This window comes from Choloepus didactylus, chromosome 2, assembly GCF_015220235.1.
Source record: "Choloepus didactylus isolate mChoDid1 chromosome 2, mChoDid1.pri, whole genome shotgun sequence".
In the NCBI taxonomy this organism is placed as follows: Eukaryota; Metazoa; Chordata; class Mammalia; order Pilosa; family Megalonychidae; genus Choloepus; species Choloepus didactylus.
Genome location: NC_051308.1, coordinates 93,274,284 through 93,298,609, shown reverse-complemented (window position 1 = coordinate 93,298,609; position 24,326 = coordinate 93,274,284). Strand labels below are relative to the sequence as shown.

The window sequence follows — 24,326 nt, the reverse complement described above, 5'->3', positions numbered from 1 at the left end:
ATTTACTTGATATCTGGTCAACCTATAAAAATTATTTATGTCCTTCTTTCATATTTCACATAGGCTTCTCTTAAACACGTTACAAATTTTAGGTTGGTGCAGTCATGATATTTCATTTGCCTAAACTATCAGAAGAGTGTTAAATACTCAGAAAACTTCAGCTCTCTAGGATTAGACAGGAAGAGGACACTGAAAATAGCAATGTCATAGAAATAATCAGTCATAGTCATCATATAAATACCTTAAACTCTTTTCCTTACTTACAGCGGATTTTGCCAAAACTAAACACACAAAGTTCGAGAAGTCTGGAAATCATAGCCACCTGTTACATCCTTTTGATATAAAATTACTTCCAAAGTTGTTGTCAAAAGAGAGAAGTCAAATTGCTCAGGTAACTTAACCCTTATTTTATCCTATGTCTTTTGTTTTATCTGTGTTATTAATTCTAGTGGTGACTTATTTCAACAAAATTTAGGTATTTAATGAAGATTTTTTTCATGCTTTTTTTTTTTAATTCAGAGGGGCCAAGTAAATGATATATAGAGCATTTGGCTTCCTGAGTACCATCTCTATGAATAAGAATTATGTCCATTATTCCTTCCTATAGCAATTATTTTATCCTTATAGATCACAAAGTCGGTATTATGCTTCCTTTTGTCTGGCTAACAAATAGATAGCTGAAAATGAGGAACTTCTGATTATTTAGCAAAATTAATGGAGTCATTAATAACATGCTCTTTAATGCTATTATAACTTACTCAGCGAACATTATAATAACATCATGATATAGATTTGTTTAAAAGAGCTATCAAATGAAAACAAAAAAAATGTTTAGATGATACACCTCAGTACCAAGTAAACCATTTTCTTCTTTGGGAAGATTCACGTGGCTCTATAGCTCTATCTATTCCCTCATCTTCAAAGTATATGGGCTCATCTGTGGCTTGAGAAGTCACCCAGGACTGGGACCCAGGTTGGGCGATCCAACAGATGACGTTCTAGCTATGCACGATGAGCTGCTAACTCAGCAAAGCTGCTGGCTTAGTCTCTTCAGGCTAGCTTATGCCTTGGAGGTGGGAAGGTCAGGTAATTTCTCTAAAGCTACATATATAAAGCAGTGCCTTCCACTCTTGTGACTGAGGTTGTTAGAATTGTGTAAGTCTGAAGGGATACAGAAGCGACACATCTTACATAAAAAAAATTACATCTTAAATACATATGTGCATGATGTCATACCTTTTAAAAATCAGGCATAAGCCTTTGCTTATTCTCATTCTGCCTTCCCTCAAAAAGCACAAGCCTGATTGGCTGTGAAGTCATCTATTTACATGAATAAACCAGGTATCTGTATTGGTTTACTTGAAAATCCCTCTACACCCCTCCATCCTCCACTTCAGTGCCCTGGCATTGAATTCCTCAGTGCCATGATTGGGCAATTGAGCCTGGGACTGGCAGCCTCCTCCACGCCTCTTGCAAGAGGTTCATAAGGCTCACTATTGCCAACGCCAGTTTGGTGTCGTCTCTTATCTGAGTTGAATGCTCAATGGTTTGCAGGGATCTGCATCTCTGTGCTCATGACACGCTGTTCAGTTTTTACTTGAGAGGCCAACCCAGAGCCAGCACCAGCACTGAGTGCCGGAGCAGTGGCTGGGTTGTGGGATTTTCAGAGAGAGATTGGAACAGGTCGGCTGAGAAAATCCAAGGGAAAATCCAAGATTGTAGCAAGTGGAGCACAGCCAAAGACAAAGTCCAGAGAGTACTTAGCAGCAAGGAGTACAAATAGGAGTACAAGCAACAAGGTTGCCAGCCAAGAGAGCTGGAAGCAGGATGCCATTAAATGGGAGGAATGGATTGAAAAAAAGCAATATGTGAACTAAGAGGCTCTCCTTTTACACAGTAACTGTAAGAGATGGTAAGAGAGGAAGCTGTCTTCTAAAGAAGTCACAGAGGATTATGAAAGTGTCACAAATTAAAAAAAAAAAAAAAAACAACAACTAGTAACCTCACCCTTTGGAATTTATAGAGAGGAAATAACTCAAAATAATACATTTACATGTGTGTATATGTCTACAGATGTATGATTTTTTTAAAAAAGAAAGTGATAAATTGTGGAACATCAAGTTAATAGTATAGTATGTAGCCATTAAAATGAATAGCATCAAGAACATGTAGCAATGTGGTGGAACAATAAGAAAGAGCTGAGATAAAGGTGAAGTGTAGAGAGTTCAAATAATTCTATGGAATTGATATATTCCTGGAGAGTTATATATAAGTCATATTTTATAAAGCAAACCGTATCATTTGATGTATTCTACTGCCATATCTATGCCTTCACATGGCAGAGATTTCTCACTAGAGCACTAAGTTTCCCTGGTAATTACCTTCTTTACTACTTTTAAATAGACACTAAAGCAATTTTTTGTGTTCAATAAACAAATAAATATTTACAACAGAATATTCCCCCTTCCAATGACTTTATTTTTAATTTCAGCATCTTATATAATTAAATCTGGCTTTCTTAAAGTAGGAAAACTGTTTATGAGTTTGAGTCCACCTCACCAAGCCTTAGTACTTTCCTTTAGCTTTCTTCCTTAGTTTCCCAAGAATAATATCCCTCCCCTCTTTGCCCAGTGGGAGGGGTCCTGGTAGCCATCTGTTTTCACTTAGACTTCAGTCCGGCCCTAGTGTTCAAAAAGAACACTACACAATCCCTTTCAAGGGGACACAGAAAAGTTCTTTTATTGGAGACACTAGGTATCTTTCTTTCCTACACAGGGGCAAAAGGAGAAAATTTGGATCATTCATCTGAATTGAGAGATCCATAATCAATTTTTTTTCACATTTGATGGTCCATGGATATTTCTCTACTCTGACAAGGGATTGTGTGAATTGTAGCTCTTAAACTTCAGATAAATGTATATATATACCTTTTATCTCTTCCTGCCTCTTGAGTCCTTTCTGCTTAAAAGTCCATACCCTCAAGTCCCTCACCCCATCACCTCCTATATCTTCAGAATCCTGCTTTTCTCCTGTTTCAGAACCCCCAACTTCTACTAACCATACTTATTTCTGATCTGAGCAGATTCATTTTCAAAGCTGATGAAGTTCAGGATTATTTTTAACATTTGAACAGCTGAATTGGAGTAAAATCAACATTTTATAATTCCTCTTAAATTTAATGTCATGGTTTCCCATTCCTCCCTGCCCTCACCCTACAGCTGATTTACCCATTGGCACAGTAGGAAAAGGGCATAAGAACTTGTGGGGACCCACAAAAGTGTTTTAACTGCTTTTACGATAAGAGAAAAAAACAAAAATAATCCAGCTTGGATTATAGTCCTCTTCATACAAGCTTTAAAGTATCATTTTTAATATTTTTTTCTGAAGAAGAGACCCATGATGACAAAGGTTCCTAGAGCCCACAAAGTCACGATGTGGTCCTGCCTGGCCCTCTGCTCGCTCGTGTGTCTGGGTTTAGCTGTCTTTCTCAGTTAGGTTGGAGTAGTGAGGCTGTAGGTCATGGCTCGCCTTTTTTGGTTTCAGAGTGTGGGACAGAGCTTAATGCCATCTTTGCTGACTGATTTTGTTTGGAATCTCCTGATGAAACTCTCTGCATCTGATTATACAATTGCATCCGAGGCAGCAACCATGCTCAAGCTGACTCTGGAATATCATGCTGATAAAGTCACCATGGTAAGAGACTTGAAAATGAATGATAGAGCAGAGTCTATACTCTAAAGTGCCCTTGTTTCCCCTGTTATATGCCTACTTCATTTCAGACACAATTCTTGCCATTATGCATTTTGTCATTTTAATCAAATGAGGCTTATTTGTGAAATATTTCAAGCATGCAGAAAAGTTAAGAGAATAGTGTAATGAGCATTCATGTACCCATGCCCCAGTCATATCAAATGATAATATTTTGCCATATTTGCTTCAGATTTTTTAAAGAAATAAATTAATAAAGATAAGATAGTACAGCTATAGTTGAAATCTATGTAACCTTTAAGGAAGGTTTTTCAAGGGCCCTCAGCTTGTTATAGGACTGGCTACATAATTTGTGGGATTCGGTGCAAAATGAAAATGTGGGCCTTATTCTGGGAAAAAAGTGCCATCCAACACACTAACATATAAAGTAAACTTTTTTTTCCCTTTCTTCCACACATTTCATGGATCCACTGGAATCCTGTGCTCATAGGACATGTGAATGCTACACATCTGTTGGGCCATGAGAACCACAGCAGATACAAATACTGCGCATGACTCTTCCACTCACACTCATGCTCCATTGTCCCATGAGACTTCACTTACAAACCACAAGTACAAAGATAAAACAATTAAGAATTTCAAGGGGGTGACAGCAGAGCATTAAACAAAGCGAGGGGAACTTCTGAGCATGGGCCCCTGTTCTACTGTACAGATCACCTGCCCAAGAGGCCAGCCTTAGATGGTGACATGAGTGCTGAACTCCCAGGTCCCTCTCCTGTCATAGCAGTGTGATGTGACTGAAAATAAGCTGAGAGCTCTTGCTCAAATCCAGAGAGCAAGAAAGGGGAAGTAAGCCTTGTTACTGAATTCCCAATGCAGCTACAGAGGGAGCATTCCAAAGGGCAAACACACTGAGGGGAAGACTGGAGGACAACAATCATCTCCTTGACAAAAAGGGAGCTCTCTTCTACTGCAGTGGGAAAGAGCACTAGAAGGAGACTATGCAACACCATACCAAGTCGCTGGAGAGGAGGTGAGGCCGAACAGGAAATAAGACTTGTCAAACTAGAGTGAAGCCACTAAACACAGAGGAAAAACTGAATTAAATGGAGTTGATCAATTTAGGCTACTGCCCCCCTCCAGCTCCACAATCTACTGGATTACTGAATACAGGGGATTTTTAAGCAAAGTTAGGTTCTAAAGTCAGTTATAATTAAAAATTTATATGGTTAAAATTATCCCTGAAAATCTCCCAAATTGTACATATAAGATATGGGTTTACAATCTTTAGGTAATTCTAATACAAGTCTCTCCTCGGGGATTAAAACAAATCATCATTTCTGTAGTTGAGAAAACAGTGACTAGGGTAGCTTGTTTTAGGGACATGCTGCATTTAAAGGAGGAGGAGAAGCTCACAATCCTATGGTTAAGAGGCCTGTAAAGAAGAACAGTGATTTAGTATCTCTTATTTCATGGTCGCTTTGAAGCATAAATTCACTAGGCGCCACTGTAAGAGGAAAGCCCTACACTGCTTAACACTACAATTATTTTCTTTTTTTCTTTTGTTTGAAGCCGAGGAGCATACACAGATAATTAAATGTATATACGATGCAACTGCAATGTAATGTAAATTTACATCAACCAGCTTTTCAGCTTATGGTCTCTGGGGAATATTTTTCAAAGTAAGAAGTAAGGTGATCTGGGTAGATTAAATTTGATGTTGAATATATAACCATTTAGTTGTGACAAATTCCAGGTCTTGCTAGAACTCTCTTTGTTCAAGAATGAAGAAAACAAACAAACAAACAAACAAACAAAAAAACACCAAAAACTAACATGGAGCCTATGAAAACAGCTGGCAAGATTATGGTTCAGTGTTTACCATTCTGGGCTATTCCTCTCCTACATGGTTCACACCTTCAATATGTGGATATTTAATTTTCAGAAAGTTTCCTGAAGTGTACAGTTCTGCTGTTCGCTATTCTTTTGTTCCACCTTTTTTTACTTTCTTCTTTAACGTTTGAATGATATATATGTTTTCTCTACTGAGCTTGCGTCATTGCATAGCGTTAGAGATATGAATCTCTAGCTGCCACCCACCTCCAACAAAATATACTTAATTCTTTAAAAATGCATATTTCCCACTATCCATAAATGCACAAGTTTATTTCTCATCCAAATGCATATTTTGCATCACGTAGTCACATATGTAAATATAGTTTCTGCTAATGCTTGTTCATGTACTCATAGTTTCCTTGGTAATTCTGAGAATGACTGGATTCTTCCATCCAAGAAGCATCTTTAAGAGATAACCATGGAGCAGGAGACTCTTGCTGACCTATGCAATTTCTCTTTCAGGTGTCTAAGATTGTGGATACTATTTATAAGCAATTGTGTGGAGAGGCTTCTCTCATTGTGAAGCAGGCCATGTTGCAGGTCATCACGTTGTTGACACGCACTTCACCGAAGAAAGTCATCTTTCAACTTATGGACTACCCAGTCCCAGCAGACAAGTAAGGAAGGCCCCTCGCCCCACTGTGAGGGTTTGTTCACAGGCTCCAGAGTCACATGGATATGGGGTCAAGTCTTGATCTAGCACGGTCAGCCTGGTTTCTTTTTTTCCTAAAAATGAAGACTTATTTTCCCATCTCATAGGATGAATGTAAGACTTAAATAAGATCATGAATGTTATTCATATCCTAGTACAATACCTAGCACACAGTAGGCCCTCATTAAATTATCATTGTCACTATTATTTATGTGAAGCTTTAAATTGTGTTCTGGTACCTATCTCATAGGAACAAACCTCTCCTCCAAGTGATAATAGGTTTTTCTTCCCATATGTGAATTTACTCATTTTTCCTGTAAAAAAGGTCATTGTGTTTTTCACATTTGTGAAGGACAGATGTAAGATATTTCTAACCTCCAAGGAAGTAATGAAACATTTAAACTTCCCAGATATAATTGGGATTCCCCTGTCCCTTAACTGTTAATCTGAAATTCATGATCAAGGATCACAAGAAATGTCTAAGAAGAAAAACAGCTGCATGGGAGCATATGGTATGATCTGACAGGTACATTATAAGAGCTTGGCCAATCACATCACTCTCTTTCTATAGCTTATACCTTGGAAAGAAAGGTAGTATCTCTCTACTGTTAACACTGGAAAGGCAGGAAATTATATTATGGAAAGGATTCAGGCTTTGGAAACAAATGAATTTGTTTTCCATCTCAACCTTTACCCTAACAATCGGCATAGCATCATGCACATTACATAGCTCCTTGATCCTCAATTTCCTCATCTGTGAAGTGAAGAAAGTTCTTTCTATTTTTAAAGCTGTACATGGGTTACATGAGTTAATGTCTGTAAAAGTGTATTGAAATTAATAAAGTGTCAAACTTTCTTTGTCCTACTAAAAGATTATTTAGGAAACTTAAACTCAATGTATTTTACTATTCAGAAAATTCCTGGAAACTTAAGCTCTTCATAATACTAAAAGTGTTTTCTGGTTCTGAAACTAAGTACCCACATTTCATTGAGCAGAGGGAATATACACACATAAGACTGAAGCTGCCAATGAATCCAGTGCAAACAATATGAAACTGTGGGGGAACCTCAGAAAACAGGCATAATTAAAGTTAGGCGAACTTAATTGGAGAAGTCAGAACCTGGTCTTATGTGGTGGTAGGAGAGGATTGGGGAAGAAAAGGCCAGGATTTGGAGTTGAGCAAAACCAGAGAAACATACGGAGGGTCTGGTCAGCCAGAAGGTAAGATCAAATACAATGACATAAAGTTTATTCAACATATGTTATATGATAGGGCAATAAGATAGGGAAGAAAACAAAGATATTTGTTTGATGTGTATATGCAAACATGCTCATAACAAAACAAGGAAAATGCTCATAAACATAGTACTCCTTATATCTGCAACTGGTTACATGGCTGTAGCTTGTATTTATAACTACCTCCCTCCACTACCCATTCCATGTTCCCTTTACCCTCAGCAAGCACTTCAGCTGGTGTTGGGGTGACCCAAACCTTCACCCCTGAAGGTTCTGTGGCATTAGTAGCCCAGCCTAAATTGGGTTGTTGTAGTTTTCCATTGACTTTAATCACAGTGCATGGTAGAACTAAGAGATGCCCCAGGGGTTTTCCTGTACTCCAGGTAAACTCTTCTTTACCTCCATTGTGTATAGCAGTCCCATTGTCCCTTAATAATCAGGATCAATCACCCCAACCAGTACAGCCTTCTTTGCCTGTTGATTCAGAGGCATGAGGAGCCCAACGTGCCCAGGTGGCAGTCTTAACTTCCAGTTCAATGGAATCATTGTCTCCTGATGGCAGCACTCCTCCTTTTGGAACTAAGAACTCTAGATCAGCAGAGCATAAAGTTAGAGGGACAAAAAGCGAATTTTTTTCTGGTGAATCACTAGGGGTAATAGTGAGTGGTGCCACTCCTGTTTCCACCCCTTGATTCCTGGACCCATGAATCCTGGCTATGGGGGAAATAGCACCGTAGAGTGGACGCTGATTCAGAGCATACGCAGCATCCTGGAGAACACTGCCCCAGCCCTGCAAGGCATTGCCACCTAGTTAGTGCTGTAATTGAGTCTTCAACAGGCCATTCTACCTTCCTATCAATCCAGTTGCTTCAGGGTGTTGGGGATCAATAGTAAGAAATGTGAATTCCATGAATTTGTACCCATTCCCGCAATGGCAAGAATAATCTTGAAGAGTGGCCAAGTGTTTAGGGGAAGGAGCTAGGAAACTGGGGTTCTGGTCATATCTGAGCCACTAATTAAATGTGTGACTTTTGGCAAACTGGTTCACCCCTTTGAGCTCAGTTTTATTAAAATAAATTTTATTAATAAATGTAAAATATGTTTTGGTTTATTGTCTCTGTGGTCCCTCTTAGCTCTAATTTTTTTTTTTTTTTTAGTGTTAGAAGACATTTTCTAAGGCAAAGACTCTTTCTAATTTGCTTTTTGCTCAGTTATAAGATATGAGCAAGAGAGAGCCCACAGAAGGGAAAAGCAAATTACTAAGATACAGAAATACTGGTGCTATCCTACTCATCAAAATATTAAAATATTGCTGTACTGTTTTGTAAAGAACTGCTGCCCTGAGTCCCTTGCTGGCCTGGCCATTCCCGGATATTCTCCTGGAACCCCCTTGACCTTGCCACAATCCAGCAACCAGAACGTAAATCCCCAGCACAGGCACCTCTGGGACCCTCTCTAGGGCTGCGGTGTCCACTGATTAGCCAGTGCCTGTGTCAATACCACCCCCTCCCAAAGACCTGCCTCCTAGGATGACTATTCAGCCCTGAGACCCAAAGGGCTGGCCTGTGCCTTGTTGTCCTCACCCATTTTTATCCCTAGAGAGTCCACCAATTTGCCAGCTATTTCACCACGTCTCCTGCCTCCAGGCCTCGTTCCTGTGAGTGAACTGTGGAGAGGCTAGCTAAACTGATGCATGAACTACAGGCCAGAAAAGGCCCAGGACTGGATGGGGAAGGTGGTATTCCTGGTAACCCAAGGCTATGCTTGCAGCCACCATCCAGGGCTCTCCTGGAATCACCCTTGCATGGCTTGAAGCCTCCATGGGACCTTGGCTCTGAGTGAGCCCAAATGGAGGGTTCTGCAGGTACCCACAGGTGTTATGGACTCCAATAGCATGACAGACTGCTCCCAAGACAGATAGAAAGCCAAAAGGCAGAACCAAGGATTTGGGGGAGATCTGAAATTAGAGAATGACAGAGGTATGTGGCTCCCTTTTCATCATCCCTGTAGGATTTCATGCCTATCTAATGTGACGTGTTCATGAAAGCCCTTCAAATTCCCGCTCCTCGTGGGCATTAACAAAATTATTATTAGTCCTAAAAATCAAAGCACATGCCCATAGATTACCTGTTCGGGGCCAGAAACTGTTTTAAATATATTGTTAACTCATTTGATAACTCTAATTATCATTATTTTCCACACTCTAGAGACGAAAATATTAAGAAAACAAAGTCTATTTAAGCTTAAGCGACAGGACTGGGAGTCCAATCAAGGCAGTCTAGTCCACTTATGCAACCTCTTCTATAGCCTCAGTGATTTAACTTATTTAAATATGACATTCTGATAAATGATTTTGAGGGTTAGTCCATGACAGAGTTTATTAGTTCATTATATATTAATAATTATTTATTAGCTCATAATAGAGCTTTACTGACTATATGAAAAACCCAGCATAAGCTGGAAGAGGATTGAACATCATGAACTACATCAGTGAAGCTGAGAGAAAGCCTCTAGTTTTTGAGGCTATAAGTTGCCTAATGATCATCAGTCTAAAGGATAAGTGGTTGAGTTTGTTGCAGTGCTTTATGTCAGGTCACATTCAGACCTGGTGACAATTGCATCAGAAGAGATCACACCATCGATTTCTAAAGTCAATAAACGTGGAAAGGATTAGAATGATTCAATAAATAATTTGCCTTGTGTCTTATATCCTTTGTAGAGAGTTTAATGTGTGTGTGTGTGTTGATACACACACACACACACACACACACACAGGCCTTTGGGAGGGGGTGGGTATTGACAAACACACTGGCCAATCAGTAGACACTGAAGTCCTGGAGAGTGTCCTAGATGTGCCTGCCTGTGCTGGGGATTTACGTTCTGGTTGTGCGATTGTGGCAAGGTCACATGTATAAATATATAGATATATATATATATAATTTAGTTTATTTAGAAAACAGAAAAGGAATATGTTTCAAATATTCTTAGGTTTTTATTTACTTATTGATTTAAAAAATAATGTATATTTCAATGCCTGTTTTTAAATACTCTATTTTCCCTGGAAAAGCAAGTTCACATAATGGGAAAAATAGAGTATAGGGTACAGAAGTCGAATCAATTCTTGACCTTGAGTTGAACAGATATTTAAATAGCAGTAGAAAATGAACTTGCAGACTATTTTCCATATGATCTTATTTAAATTCTTCCTCCGATTTCAAAGACAATAGACTAATGAGACCATCTGGAAATATGAATAACAATTTGTTTTGGAGTTGTTTGCACAGTCTTTGTTTTATAAAATACTAGAAGTGTAAAACCAAGAATCTTCTTGGTTCATGTCAATGTGTGAAGAAGGAGATGAAAAAAACTTTTTCATCATTATTTGTTTGGTTGGGGGGGACTGTGTTTGCAGTACTCTGATCCTGATGTGGCAGGCAGCAGGTTCCGAGTCAAGCGTGGCCCCTCACGTCCTGAAGACAATCTTGTTGATACTGCGAGGAAAGCCTGGGGAAAGGGAGCCCACCCTACTGGAAAGAAGACGTTTCTCTCTTGATGCTACTAACATGATGCCAGTGGCGGTAAATAATGCAATGAGTGTTTATTTTTTTCAGTACTGTTTTTCTCATCATGAAATTCCTTATCTGTCTGCAGACTCATTCATTCATTTCCTTGCTTCAGTCCTGCTCTCATGCATTCATTCATCCAACACATGTTTACTGAGTGCCTACAGTGGCAGACGGTAGTGGCAGATCATGTCTGGTGAGAGTCACAGACAATGAATAAGTAAATGTGTAATGTGTCAGATGGTGGAAAGCTTAGAAGAAATTTAAAGTGGTGTGGGGGAAAGAGAGTAACAGGGACAGTTTAGGTACACTGGTCAGGGCAGACCTCTCTGATGATGTGACATCCAGTCAGAAACCCAATGAAGTGAGGGAGTGATCCATGCATCTATGTGGGTGAGAGTGTTCTGGACAGAGATAAGGCTGAAAGCCCTGTGGCAAGTGGGAGTTTAACTGGTACATCAGTGAATGCGAGGAGACCAGAGAATCGGGTGTGAATTGGGAAAGGGCATAAGTGAATGATATGATATCAGAGAGGTAGGCACAGTCTAGATCATATAGAATTGTGAAGCCAGGTAAAGGTCTAATCTTATTCATATCCATCATAGTATATCTCCAAAGGACCAAATTCACCACTCCTGGGAGTAAATTTAGCGCTTATAAAGATACAATAGAAAAAAATCAATGGTGCTCCAACAAATGTGAGATGTGGGGATGTGTGTTTCTGATGTGGTGGGTACTTCTGTGGTTAGTGGACCAAGGGGTCTGTTGGTGACCTGGACTTCCACCCGGAAATATCTCACTCTCCCATATAGTCTTCAGCACTGGGAAGACCTGGGTTATTAGCAGAACTATTCTTCATGGTCACATATAAATGGACCTTGGGATGTATGTCTCTAAAGGAAGTTGACAGCATTTGCAACGTCCTTCCTGCTGGTTTCTGTCTGGGGATTGTTTCTAGTCTTTGGAAGCTCCTTGCCGTAGAATGCTTAGCATGGTTCCTGGTTCACAATTGACTTAATAAATATTGTGGAATGAATGATTAAAGACACACACATGCTTTCAGCTTTATTCTTCAGACTTCCTTCAAAGATGGGTGGGGAAGGGCTCCCTGTCTCTCCTTTCTTTGGCTGACTGGGTGTAGAGGGAGACGAGAATAGAGAATTTCAGGGTTACATTATTAACTCCTTTTTCCTTTCCTTATAGGCATCCCAGGCCCTGTGCACATTGCTGCCTGTTAGTTCTTACAAGAAAGCTGTGGCCCAGCTTTTCCCCCAGCTGTTGATGGCACTCATGCTTCAACTCTTTTACGCCAGTGACCTGAAACTGACTGCAAAGGAGAGGCCTTTGTGAGATAGTAGCAGTTACTTCAGATTGAATAAGAAAGCATAAGCTTCCAGCTGTCAACTCTTTCCTCTCCCTTGGGTTCATGTGGAACTCTTTATAATACCCATGTGCAATGCATTGATTTATCACCATTTTCTCTCCTCTGAAAGGTAGAAGGCCCTCAAAAAATTAACTCTACAGAGCACCTAGAAGATAGCATCTTCAGTGAGTGTGTGTGCAACATATGAAGAAACAGTGCCACATAACACTGTTTATTGCTGCCACACTCACTGTTAGATCATGAGAGGCCATGAGGCCATAGAGGGAAGAGAGAGCAGAGAGGAGCAGTTAAATCGAAATCAGATACACTCCAGCTCACGCTCTGTTCTCTCTGATAGGAACCAATCAGAATCATTGTACATCAGATGAAATGACATGCACGACTGTGCTTTGTGAATTGTAAAGCTGTTTTGTGTTTGTTGATGTGATGTGTGGGTTTATGACAACATGCAGTCACTCTGTCCATATTAGGGTGAGGAGGGTCTGGGAGGTTTGGCTGTAGCTTTGCTCAAATGAATACAGTATGCTTCTCTGTACACATTCTGGAAATCTGAACCCAATTGTCTGCTATTTGCCCTGGTTTGGTGTGGGCTTCTAAACCAGGGAGAATTCCAAAACCCAATAAGTCCCATTAAGATTATTTAATCCATTCCCTGACCTCTAAGCAGATATACACCAAATCATCCCAAACAGATGAGAATATATCCTATTTAATTTAAGGGATCCAAAGAAGAAAATCAATAAACACTCTTGCTTGTCAAGTCATGACATTGTTTAACATCTCCTTCTAATATGCTATTTTATCAACCCCAGATTTTACATTTTGCAATTTCAATTTATCCCCTTACATCCTCCCATCCTGTCAATCAGGGGAGATGAAGAAACATCCCCTTTCCCAAAACCTGTATCCTGCCCAAAAGCAGATGAAAAGGCAGGTCACGTGTATGTAGTAATGTGAGGATCATAGCCAGGTAATGATTCTTCTCTTCTTGGGGTCTTAGATTTGCCCGGGATGCCCTGAGAATTCTGCTGAAATGTTCTGGACTGCAACAGGTGGACTTTGCGCTTCAAAGAAAGAATTGCTGGAATGAGTTTGCGGTGCTGTTTCACCACTATGGGGTTTACCTTATTGCAAAGTAAGATCAGAGGGTTCCATGTAGGATTCTCAATCTCCTTTCCACCTTCTCCGTCTTCTTTCAATTAAGCCATTCCAAACACAAAATCTCCCTTAAAGAACTGAGTTACCGTTTGATTTCTCGCCCTTTAATTATTTTCAGAATTTTTGTCTTTGGTATATGTTTCCTTTTCCTTGCCCTCTGGCCTGATGAGACAAATATCCCACTCCCTGCCCTCCATAGAATAGATTTCTCTTTCAGATGCATAGGACAAGAGGTGACTCTGCCTTTTTATTCCTCTAATGTTAGATGATTCCTGTTCTTCAGGAATCACACAATTACAGGTGTGCCCCCACTTTAAGTAGGTCTGGTAAAACCTGAGCTTAACGAGACAAATTATAAAAATAAATTTGGGAAGGGATAATGGAAAAGGACTTTTATTTTTCTTATATCAGAAGGGAGGCATTTCTAGTTAGCCCTTTAGGAATTGCAAGCTCCTGATTATAGGTTCAGATTTTCAGACTCAAAATACATGGTCTTAACAACATGACAGACCATTTGAAGTTGTGACTGACCCAGGAGCTAAAGTCTCCATGGTCTCTGTACTCTTGGTGCTTTTAAAATGTCATCTTATTTGCATATGCACTTTGGGCACGCATATTATTTTATACAAGTATAGCATGTCTGCACCCTGCAAGTGGCCCCAATTTAGAGCCACGGTCTCCTTGGTTACTTTGGACCTTTTGCTCAAAGTGTGGTCCACGGACCAGCAGCAGCAGCATCACCCAGGAACTTGTTAAAAATACAGAATCTGAGGCCCCACTCCAAACCAAATGAATCGGTCTGCATTTTAGCAAGATCCTCAGGTCACTGGAAGGCACATAGTTTGAGAAGCACTGTTTCAGAATACCACACTGGAGTCTTGAAATTAAATCTTGTCATACCATCCTTCTCAGTCCTGCCCTCACCAATCTGGTCCAAATGGCCAGAGCGTCAGGACAGTTGTGAGCCTGGTCTCAATAAGAGCTCACTACCTCTTCTCCTGAGCAACCCAGGGTGGCCCCCAAATTGTGGACTCTTCATTATATCATTCAGAGAAAGGACTTGGTCCAAAACCACACAGGTAACCTACACAGCCACCACAGATGGAACACTAGATATTTATTTTCTTTCCCTTTGGGCAGGGATTGATGGGAGCTTGTGATAATATAGGGCATTCTGTTCTGTGGCAAAGGAAAGGGAGAAAAGAAAGAGAAGTGACATCAAGAAAATAGATAATGTCAAGGATCCAAGTATATATCATGCCCCAGAGTCTATGTAGGATTCATAGTGGGGATGCAGTTTACCCAGGATTAGGGAATAATCTTTCTTTTTATCTGGGTGGGTGTGACATATGAAGATAATGTTTCTCTCTTTACCACAATTAGTATTTGCTAATGCAGAACCTGTTTTCTTCTTTGCTAACTCAGCACCTTATTCTCCCATACAGAACTCTCAGTGACTTTAACTTTCCACAGTTTCCAGAGACCTTGCATTATCTCTACAAACTCTCAGTTGAAGGTCCTAGAAGGTCAGAAGACACTGTCATCACAATAATATTCTTCACCGAAGTGAGTGTTATTAGGAGACTGTGCACCACTGGGTTCTCATTCCTTTTCCTTATCCAAGCTTAAATCAACACTCCAGCCTCTCACCTCCCTCTCTAAATACTGGTTCTTGCCACAAGTTAGGAGAATGGCCGATATTTGCAGTTAGGGAGTAGAGTTAGATTTGGATTATTGGAAATGTCCTAGGGTGGGTGGATTTGCCACAAACTTTAATTATTTTTATAGTACCGGTTTATATATCTCTGCTTGCTTGTTAAAGTATATCCTGGGATAATTCAGCTTACTAAATATGGTAGGTAACATTTAGGGTCTAAATGGTGCTTCAAACTGTCTTTTTTAAAAAAAAAGAGGATGTGGCCAAATAACATGTCATCTATATCCAGCAAATTGAAGCAGTCTATTTGCTTGCAAAAGGTATGTAGAAAATATACTTTAAGTTGAAATTATCTGAGTCATGCCCAATTTTTCCATAAAATATTGTCTATTAAGGCAATTATTGAACTAAGGTGTTTTGCCCGATATTTTTAAAAATTCGAGATGATTTCAAACATATTCAGGAAAACCATTAATAAACTATAAAACGTATGCCTATACACTATACTGTCTACTTCAAAAGTTTCTGAAGGAGTGTAAATCAATTTAAGTGATTATTGCAGTAACAAATCATAATTGTTTTTCCAACTTGCTTAATCCATTTGGCTCTTTCATTATTTTTAATGTCTGACATTATTTTTATTGCGTATTCCTTTAAGCATGTACAAACATTAAATACATGTAAACACAATAAGAGCTCTGATGAAATGATACATTCAAAGGAAATTTTAAAACTAAGTAAAATTTAAATTAACATTAGTGTGACAAATGATGTTTAATGAAACCGAATTGCCTCTCACATCATGAATTTAGTGCTTGCAGCTATTGGTGTTTGGCATAACTCTTGTTTCAGTTTCCTAAGCTGGTCAAGCAAATATCATGCAATGTTCAGCTTAAACAATGGAAATTTATTAACTCACAATTTTGAGGCTAAGATAGAATCCAAATCAAGATATCATCAAGGTGATGCTTTCTCCCCAAATCTGTGGCATTCAGAGCTAGCTGCTGGCAATCCTGGGTCCTTAGCTTGTCACATGACAAGGTACATGGGGGCGTAGCCTGTTTCTCTTTCTTCTTCTCTGGGTTCCGTTGATATTTAACTTCTGGCTGTTCCCTCTGTGACTTTCCACTGAAACTTTGCCCCTTGGGGAAATACGGGGCTAGCTCCTTGCAGCCCCAGTTCACAATATTTGTTAATCCTTCAATAAATAACCTTTTTAAGGTGAGTTTCTGTTTAAATTCACCTTCTTTCTGCCTTATATTTGCATACAATGATTCCTTAGGAAGTTTTTTTGTCTCATCAGTCTTATAAAGACTGCCTCCATTTAACCCCATCTAGAAACAGTATCATTGTCTTCAGAACATTTTAGAGCAACATTTAAACAAATTCTCTGAATATAAGTTTAAGAAAGTTTAATCACAAATGGCATTGGGGGACAGGTAATTGGAGCTCATTGAATAAGGTGTGGATTCATTAACATTGAGCTCACAGACAACAGCACTATAACTCGAGTCTGAACAAAACTTACCTAACACGTATTTTCTCCAAAACCACAAAACGGCCTTCTTGTGCTTAGGAACACTTGACAGCACTTCAGCACTATGCTTGGGGACCATTTTAAATAGCAAAATCATCAGCATAAAGCACAAACAAGTGAAAAACATGACACTAAATATACTGCAAAAAGATCCCTTTTTTTACAGTGTGAGAATTGAAACCACAAGGCAGAAAATAACCTTGTTCAACCTCAGGTGAAACGTGATTCTCTTCACTCTGCACGTCTCCAAATAATAGCAAAAGTGCAGTGAAAATCAATTTGGGGGTTACAAATACATTTTAGGGAGTAGACAAATTTGAAAATATAGAATGGATGTGTGAATAATGAGGATCCACAATGTTCATCATTTCTAATTTTTAGTGATGAAAATTAATGAAAAAACTACAGTATGCATCTTTGTGCTGAAATACTTTTATGGTATTTTTAGATTATTTCCTTCTAATAGATTCCCAGATTCTGAAACAGTACTTAGAGGGTATAAACATTCCCAAACCTAAGGATTTTAATGCCAAACTGATTTCTGAGAAGGCGATGTCAAACAGTGCTCCCCACAGCTCAATTCACTGCACTCTCACCACCACTAAAGAACTTTCCAATTTAATAGGTAGACGTGGTGCCTTCTGGTTGATTTTATTTGTCCTTAATTTGTTAAATTCTAGAGTGATTGGAAATCTCTAAAATATACTTATTAGTAATTTAAAGTTCAATTTTGTAAACAATCTGGTTTCTCCTTTGCCCACCTAATTATTATGGTCCTAGTGTTTTTCTCCATGAACTACATGATATCTATTTATCTATCTATCTATCTATCTATCTATCTATCTATCTATCTATCTCCCCCTCCCTCCCTCTCTCCCTCCCTCTTCTCTTTCTCTCTCACACACACAAATACACAGGCACCATGCACAATATGTGAAAGATATCATGGATATTAAACATTTGAATACAGTAACTGCTGAGAGTCAATACTTAGTTTGTTGCTTTCCTTTTAATTCTATGAGATTTGATTTTTTCATAAAAGTTAAGCCTTAAAATAAATCTACCCTGACCAAAGAATCAAATATTCATTTAAATTTTCTTCTAATATATATTAACACATATGTATTAATTTTATATATAATTTTTGTTTTGCATGGAGTTATTTGGTATACCATGAGTTGAGGAACTAACTTTAGTTTTTGCTGTATAATAAACTACCTGTCCCAGCATCTTTTATTGAAAGCCTTAAAGTCACTTCTTATTGGTGATTCTACCTTTATTATTTATTTCATAGACGCACACACACACACACACACACACACACACATTAGGGTCTTTCTCAGCATATTCTATTAAATTCCTTTTTTTTTATTCTTGTGGAGGACACCACACTGTTGAATTATGGTAATTTAAAAATAAAATTTTAATATATGGCAAAGCAACATTCCATCAACTCTCTTCAAAATTTATTTAGTCCTCCCTAAATATTTGTTCTTCTAGTTAAATTTTAAAATAACTTTGACTAGTTTAAAATGAAAGAAAATTTTGGTTTAAATTATGATTGCAATTACATGAGTTTCTTAGGAATAATTGATATAATATTTTCACTTCTCTTTTTTCATTAGATATTTTATCATTTTAATATAAATCTTACATATGAATTTCAGAATTATTAAATAGCTTTTACCATTTTTTATTGTTAATTTTTGTTGTGCAAAAGTGGCCTTTTCCATTATATTTTCAGGCTCATTGCTGTTGGGTGTTCAGGAAAATTAATTATTACACTGTTTAACTCCAATCCAGTGACTCTCCTGAGCTCTTACAGTAATTCTAATAATTTTTTAGTTGATTCTCTTGGCTTTTCTATTTATGTGATCCTGTCATATGAAAAATAACAGGATAATTTTATTACCTCTATTCAAATCCTTACTTTTTCTTTTGAGATCATGTATTTTGTTAGGACTTAACTTTTAAGTACAGTTTTAAATGATCATGGGATAGTACTCCATTCTTGTTTCATTATGGATTTTAATGAAAATGCCTTAACTGTTTCACCATTAAGAATGTTAACTATTGTTGGAAATATACTGTTATTAATTAGCTACCATTCTGTTCCTAGTGTTCACTGAACTGTTGACTTTTATTGATTACCTGTTAATATTTAATAATGTGTTGCTTTTCTTATGTGACTTATTAATGATACATGCTGTATTTCAGATGACCTATTATTAAAACTATCATTGCAATTTCCTGGAACTAGATATATTTGGAAGTTGATTTGTTAGCATTTTGTTAAAGATTTTCACATATATATTCAGAGATGATTTTGTTCTATAATTATCTATTACATGTTGCCTTCCTCAATTTTTGATATGAAGTTTACATTAGATTTTAGAAATCAACTGGGTAATTTGAACTGTTTTCCCATGCTATTGAATAATTTGTGAATCTTGCAAATTGTCTATTCCTTGGAATTTTAGAAGAATTGTCTGTTTAAAACCATTTGACCTCCACACTATTTTAAATACTATGTAGTCATAAAAAATGAATGAAAAAGATCTCTATATATACAGATACAGAGTGATTTCCAGGAGACGTTGTTAAGTAAAAAAACCCAAGGTGTAGAGCAGTGTACATAGCTTTTGTTTTAAACAAGAAAAAGAAATGTATTATATCCTATAGAAGTATATGAAATATAGACATTCTTTGGGAATAACATACATATATACATACACTCACATGCACACACATACCATATATAGTTTATGTATTATTTAAAATTCTATATTTTTCTATTATATATTATTTAAGAATATATACTTACTCTTTGGGGGGATATAAAAGGATAAACCAGATATTAAAGAAAATGATTACTTACAAAAAGTGGGAAGAATTAGGTAGAATGGAGAGGAATGGGAATGAGACTCTCCAAGTACAACTTTTTGTGTATTTTTCTGTTCCAGTTTGCTAATGCTGCCGTTATGCAAAATGCCAGAAATGGATTGGCTTTTATAAAGGGGGTTTATTTGGTTATAAATTTACAGTCCTAAAGCCATAAAAGTGTCCAAACTAAGGCATCAACAAGAAGACACCTTCACTGAAGAAAGGCCAATGGCATCCAGAACACCTCTGTTATCTGGGAAGGGATGTGGCTGGCACCTGCTGTTCCTTTGCTCCTGGGTGGCATTTCAAAATGGCTTTCTCCCTTAGTTTAGCATCTCCAAACATCCTTCTGTCTGTATCTCCAAGCATTGGCAAGCATCTTAGTCTCTCTAAGAAAGTGACTCTCAGCTGCTTTTGGGGCGTTTTGTCCTCTCTTAGCTTCTCCAGAGCAAACTCTGGGCCAGAATCTCAAAGCATCAGCAAGCATCTGGGCGTTGGCTTGGCAAATCCCAGGATGTTGTCATTCCTTCTCTCTGGGTGAGCTACCTTTAAAGGACTCCAGTAAATTAATCAAGATCTACCCTTAATGGGCAGGGTCAAATCTTCATGGAAATATTCAATCAAGAGGTCACACCCTAATCAAAAAGATTAATAAATCTGGCCCCACAAGATGGCATTAAAGAATATGGCTTTTTCTGGGAGACATAATATATTCAAACCAGCATGTTCCACCCCCAGACCCCAAAAAGACATATTCTTTCCAAATACAAAATACATCCATCCCTTCACAAAATCACAGAAACTTAAATCATTTCAATAACAGTAGGTAAGCACAAGATCTTATCAAAATCAGTTACAGGTGTGGTCTGTCCTGGGACAAAATTCCCCTCTAGCTGTGGACCTGTGAAACTTAGAACAAGTTCTCTGCTGCAAATACACAAAGGAGGGACAGTCATAGGATAAATGTTCCCAAAAAGGAAAACAGGGTTCACAGGACCAAAACAGTTCCTAACAGTTCCTAACAGGGCAAACTCCATTAGATTTCAGAGTCTGAGAGTCATTTATAGAATGACGTTTTATCCTTGGGACTTGAGAGAGCAGGAGTCCAACCCTTTCCAAAGGCTTACATGGCAGCCCTTTTCTCTCTAAATGCTGGGGTGAGTGGTCCAACATGTCCATACATTGGGGAGACTACCTTCTTCTCAGCCCCACCCTCCTCAAACATTGGGGCACCACCCAGCCTCTGCCTCTCCAGGGCAAAAGCTCTACCCTCTCCGAACAGAGGGGTGGCAGCCAGGCTCTCCCCTATCCCTGGGGAATGTGCTCCACCCTCTCTGGGGCCTGGGGTGGCAGAACGCTTCCTGAGCATTGAGGTGGAAGGCCTGCCCTCGACCTCTGGGGCAAACTCACCCTTTCCACTTGCAAGGGCCACTCTCTGCTGCCTGCCTAAGACCTCTTGACTGGAGATCTCAACCTCCATGACTGTGTCTTTGAAAATTGTTTCCTTCAGTTTGTTCCTTCTCCTTCCCCTCCAGTCCAGACTGGCAGTGGTTCCATTTATACAGATCTCACAAAAAATTTTTTGGCTTGGCATGAAGCATACAGGGGTCAAAGCCATCAGACAATAGGACTTTCTGCACATCCTTTCTGGATAACTCCATCTCCAATCCCAGCTTATACTAAAATGGATGTCAGGTTCTATGTTTGGTTAAATCCTCATGTGGGGCTGTTGCCTCTGGGGTCTCACTTTCTGGAAGCCCAGAATTTTCCAAACTATCAGTTTCTGATTTCTTTGTACTCAGAAGTTCACTTGTCAGCTTATCTCTTTACACTCACATTTTACTATTAAGCTGTAAAGAGAAGCCAGGCTGCATTTCCATATTTAGTTGCAAAATCTTATCAGCTAAGTATCCTAGCTTGTTGCTTTCAAATTCTGCCTTTCATCCAACACCAGGACTCAATTTTGCCAAATTCTCTGCCACTTTAAAAGAAGGATTGCCTTTCTTCCAGTTTGCAATGACACATTCATCATTTCTGATGAATTTCTACCGACAGTCTCATTCATTTCTACCAACAGTCTCTTCAAAGCAATCTAGGCCTTTTCTATCAAGCACCTCACAATTCTTCCAGAATCTTCCCCTTATCCATTTTAAAAGCCATTCCAGCATGTTTGATATTTGCAAACTCAGCAACAGAACCTCACTTCTCTGGTACCAAAATCTGTTCTGGTTTGCTAATGCTACCATTATGCAAAGTACCAGAAATGGATTAGCTTTTATAAAGGGGTGTATTAGGTTACAAATTTACAGCTCTAAGGCCATCACAGTGTCCAAATTAAGGCACCAACAAGAAGATTCCTTCACTGAAGAATGGCCTATGGCATCCTGGAAACCTCTGTTAGCTGGGAAGGCATGTGGCTGGCATCTGCTCTGGGGTTCTGGTTTCAAAATGGCTTTCTCCAGAATGTCTCTGGGCTTGTCTCTCTCAGCTTCTCCAGAGCAAGCTCTGGGCTAGCATCTCCAAAGCATCAGCTAGCATCTCTAAGCATCACCTCCCAAGTGTGTCTTCAAAATTTCTCTCAGCTGCAGCACTGAGCTCCTTCTGTCTGTGAACTCTTATAGGACTCCAGTGATTTAAGACCCATACTGAATGGGCAGGGGTAACACCTCCATGAAAGAAATCTAACCAAGGTTATTTCCCACAGTTGAGTGAGTCACATCTCCATGGAAACATTCACTCAAGAGGCCACACCCTAATCATAAAAATTGATAAATCTGCCCCTACAAGATTGCATTAAAGAATATGGCTTTTGGGGGGCATAGTATATCCAAACCGGCACGCTTGTGAAGAATGAAGAAAAGAAATAAAGCAAAACCTAAAACGGTTTCAAATGAATTAACCTTATATCAAATTAATGACATAACCACACAGGTAATACAATTACCTCAGGTAACTTATGAACACAGTATTGACTATATAGCCTTAGTGAGATATATTCTGGAGACAAAAATATTTGTAAAATTATCTTAACTTTTACTCAGGAGATTTAGTGGTATTGTATATTGATATGATTTTTAAACTGTATTATATATTATATAGTAGAAAACAAGTAAATATATCTCCTGTTGGTTCTGTGTCCTTGGAAATCTCTGATTAATATACTCTTCCTGGAGGGATCCTCTCCAAATACTTTAATACCACCTCAGTCTTCAAGTTCAAATCTAAATATCACTTTCTCAATCTAAATTCAATCTAGACCACAGAACCAAAATTTCATTCTCCATTTAATGTTCTTTCAGGATCCCATAGCTTTCCTTCCTATTAATGCTTACACATGGCAATTCTTTCATTGAAATTGCAGTGTATAAAATCATTATATAGTATTTTTCTCCCCAGTTATTCTATAAACTCCCCAAGGTCATGGATTGAGACTGTTTTGCTTGCTACTGTATTCCCATTAAATAGCACAGTGGCTAGTCCATAGTAGGCCTCACTAGCATATGTAAACACTCACTGTCAAGGAAATCACTGACCTGAATACTTTACTAAGTCCAGGAGGGGAAGGCAATTTAAATTGGGTCATGCAGCTTCTAACAATAAAGAAAAAAATCATATGCATACAACAAAGCAGCTATTCCCTATCCTGTTACTTTTCTCTCTTTTTTTGAGCACAGAAATATATGTAGGAATAAGGCCTGAGTCATTCGAGTTTTTATACAAGTTGTGTTCTTGTTTTATTGAAACTATCTTAATTTTTGTGATGAAGGCAGAGATCTTGCACTTTGGTCTTTAACCTGCTTATGACTTTATTAACTGTGTTTTATTTCAGCTTCTGAATAACTTCTTCAAGGACCCGTTCCCAGAAGAATTTCTAATACTTTTCCAAAACTGGGTCAATGACTCAAATTCTACAGTTAGCAAACTGAGCCTTCAGAAAATTGCAAGCTTGGCACCAGTTGTCAATCAGGTATGTGTGTGTATGTGAATTGTGTCTGCCAGCACCATCAAAGTCATAATCTGAGGTTTTGATATTCCTTAATATCCTTATTGATAAAACACTGATATTCTCAGTTTCTGTACAGCTAAAACAATATCAAAGTCTAGTGTTTTATAATAAGGAAATTTAGTTGAATTGATAGGATGTGTTAACTTAGTGATGTTATCGCCTTAATTATATTTTTTTCCATAAAATCATTCATTTCACTCAGCGTTTACTTATCAGTATTGCCCTACAAGAACACTCCCTTTAAGACAGTCTAGCAGAATTAACACAGATTGGACCCAAACAGCAGATAATTCTCCTTCCAACACACACACACACACACACACACACACACAAACACATTAATTTCTATCTCAGAGCACTCGCTCCAGCTTCTCTTCTACTCGCTGTACAGTCCTCCATACTTACCCACATTTGTCTCATTTTTCAGTGATAAGCTCAAGTCAAACTTCGAATGTTCTAATCTCCAGCATCCATCTCAGAGCCGTACTAAGTATGAGCTCTTGCTTGTATAATACTTTACATCAGTGTTTCTCAAAGTATGGTTCCTTGAACCAGCAGCATCAGCATCACCTGGGAACTTGTTAGAAATTGTCAGACTCCACCCAAGACCTAGGGAATCTGAAACTCTCGAGGTGGGGTCCAGCA

The 24,326-nt window shown here is 38.5% G+C and overlaps 1 protein-coding gene across 1 annotated transcript in view; it reads left to right on the top strand.

Annotated features, from left to right (window-relative positions):
* Window positions 1-24,326, top strand: part of MROH9 (maestro heat like repeat family member 9) — a 63,581-nt gene that overhangs the window by 24,571 nt on the left and 14,684 nt on the right. Inside the window, exons 7-14 of the mRNA XM_037806906.1 lie at window positions 305-391; window positions 3,544-3,693; window positions 6,067-6,221; window positions 10,906-11,071; window positions 12,260-12,402; window positions 13,441-13,575; window positions 15,044-15,164; window positions 23,505-23,642. Coding sequence (XP_037662834.1) covers window positions 305-391; window positions 3,544-3,693; window positions 6,067-6,221; window positions 10,906-11,071; window positions 12,260-12,402; window positions 13,441-13,575; window positions 15,044-15,164; window positions 23,505-23,642 — 1,095 coding nt within the window. The remainder of the gene's footprint in view (window positions 1-304; window positions 392-3,543; window positions 3,694-6,066; window positions 6,222-10,905; window positions 11,072-12,259; window positions 12,403-13,440; window positions 13,576-15,043; window positions 15,165-23,504; window positions 23,643-24,326) is intronic.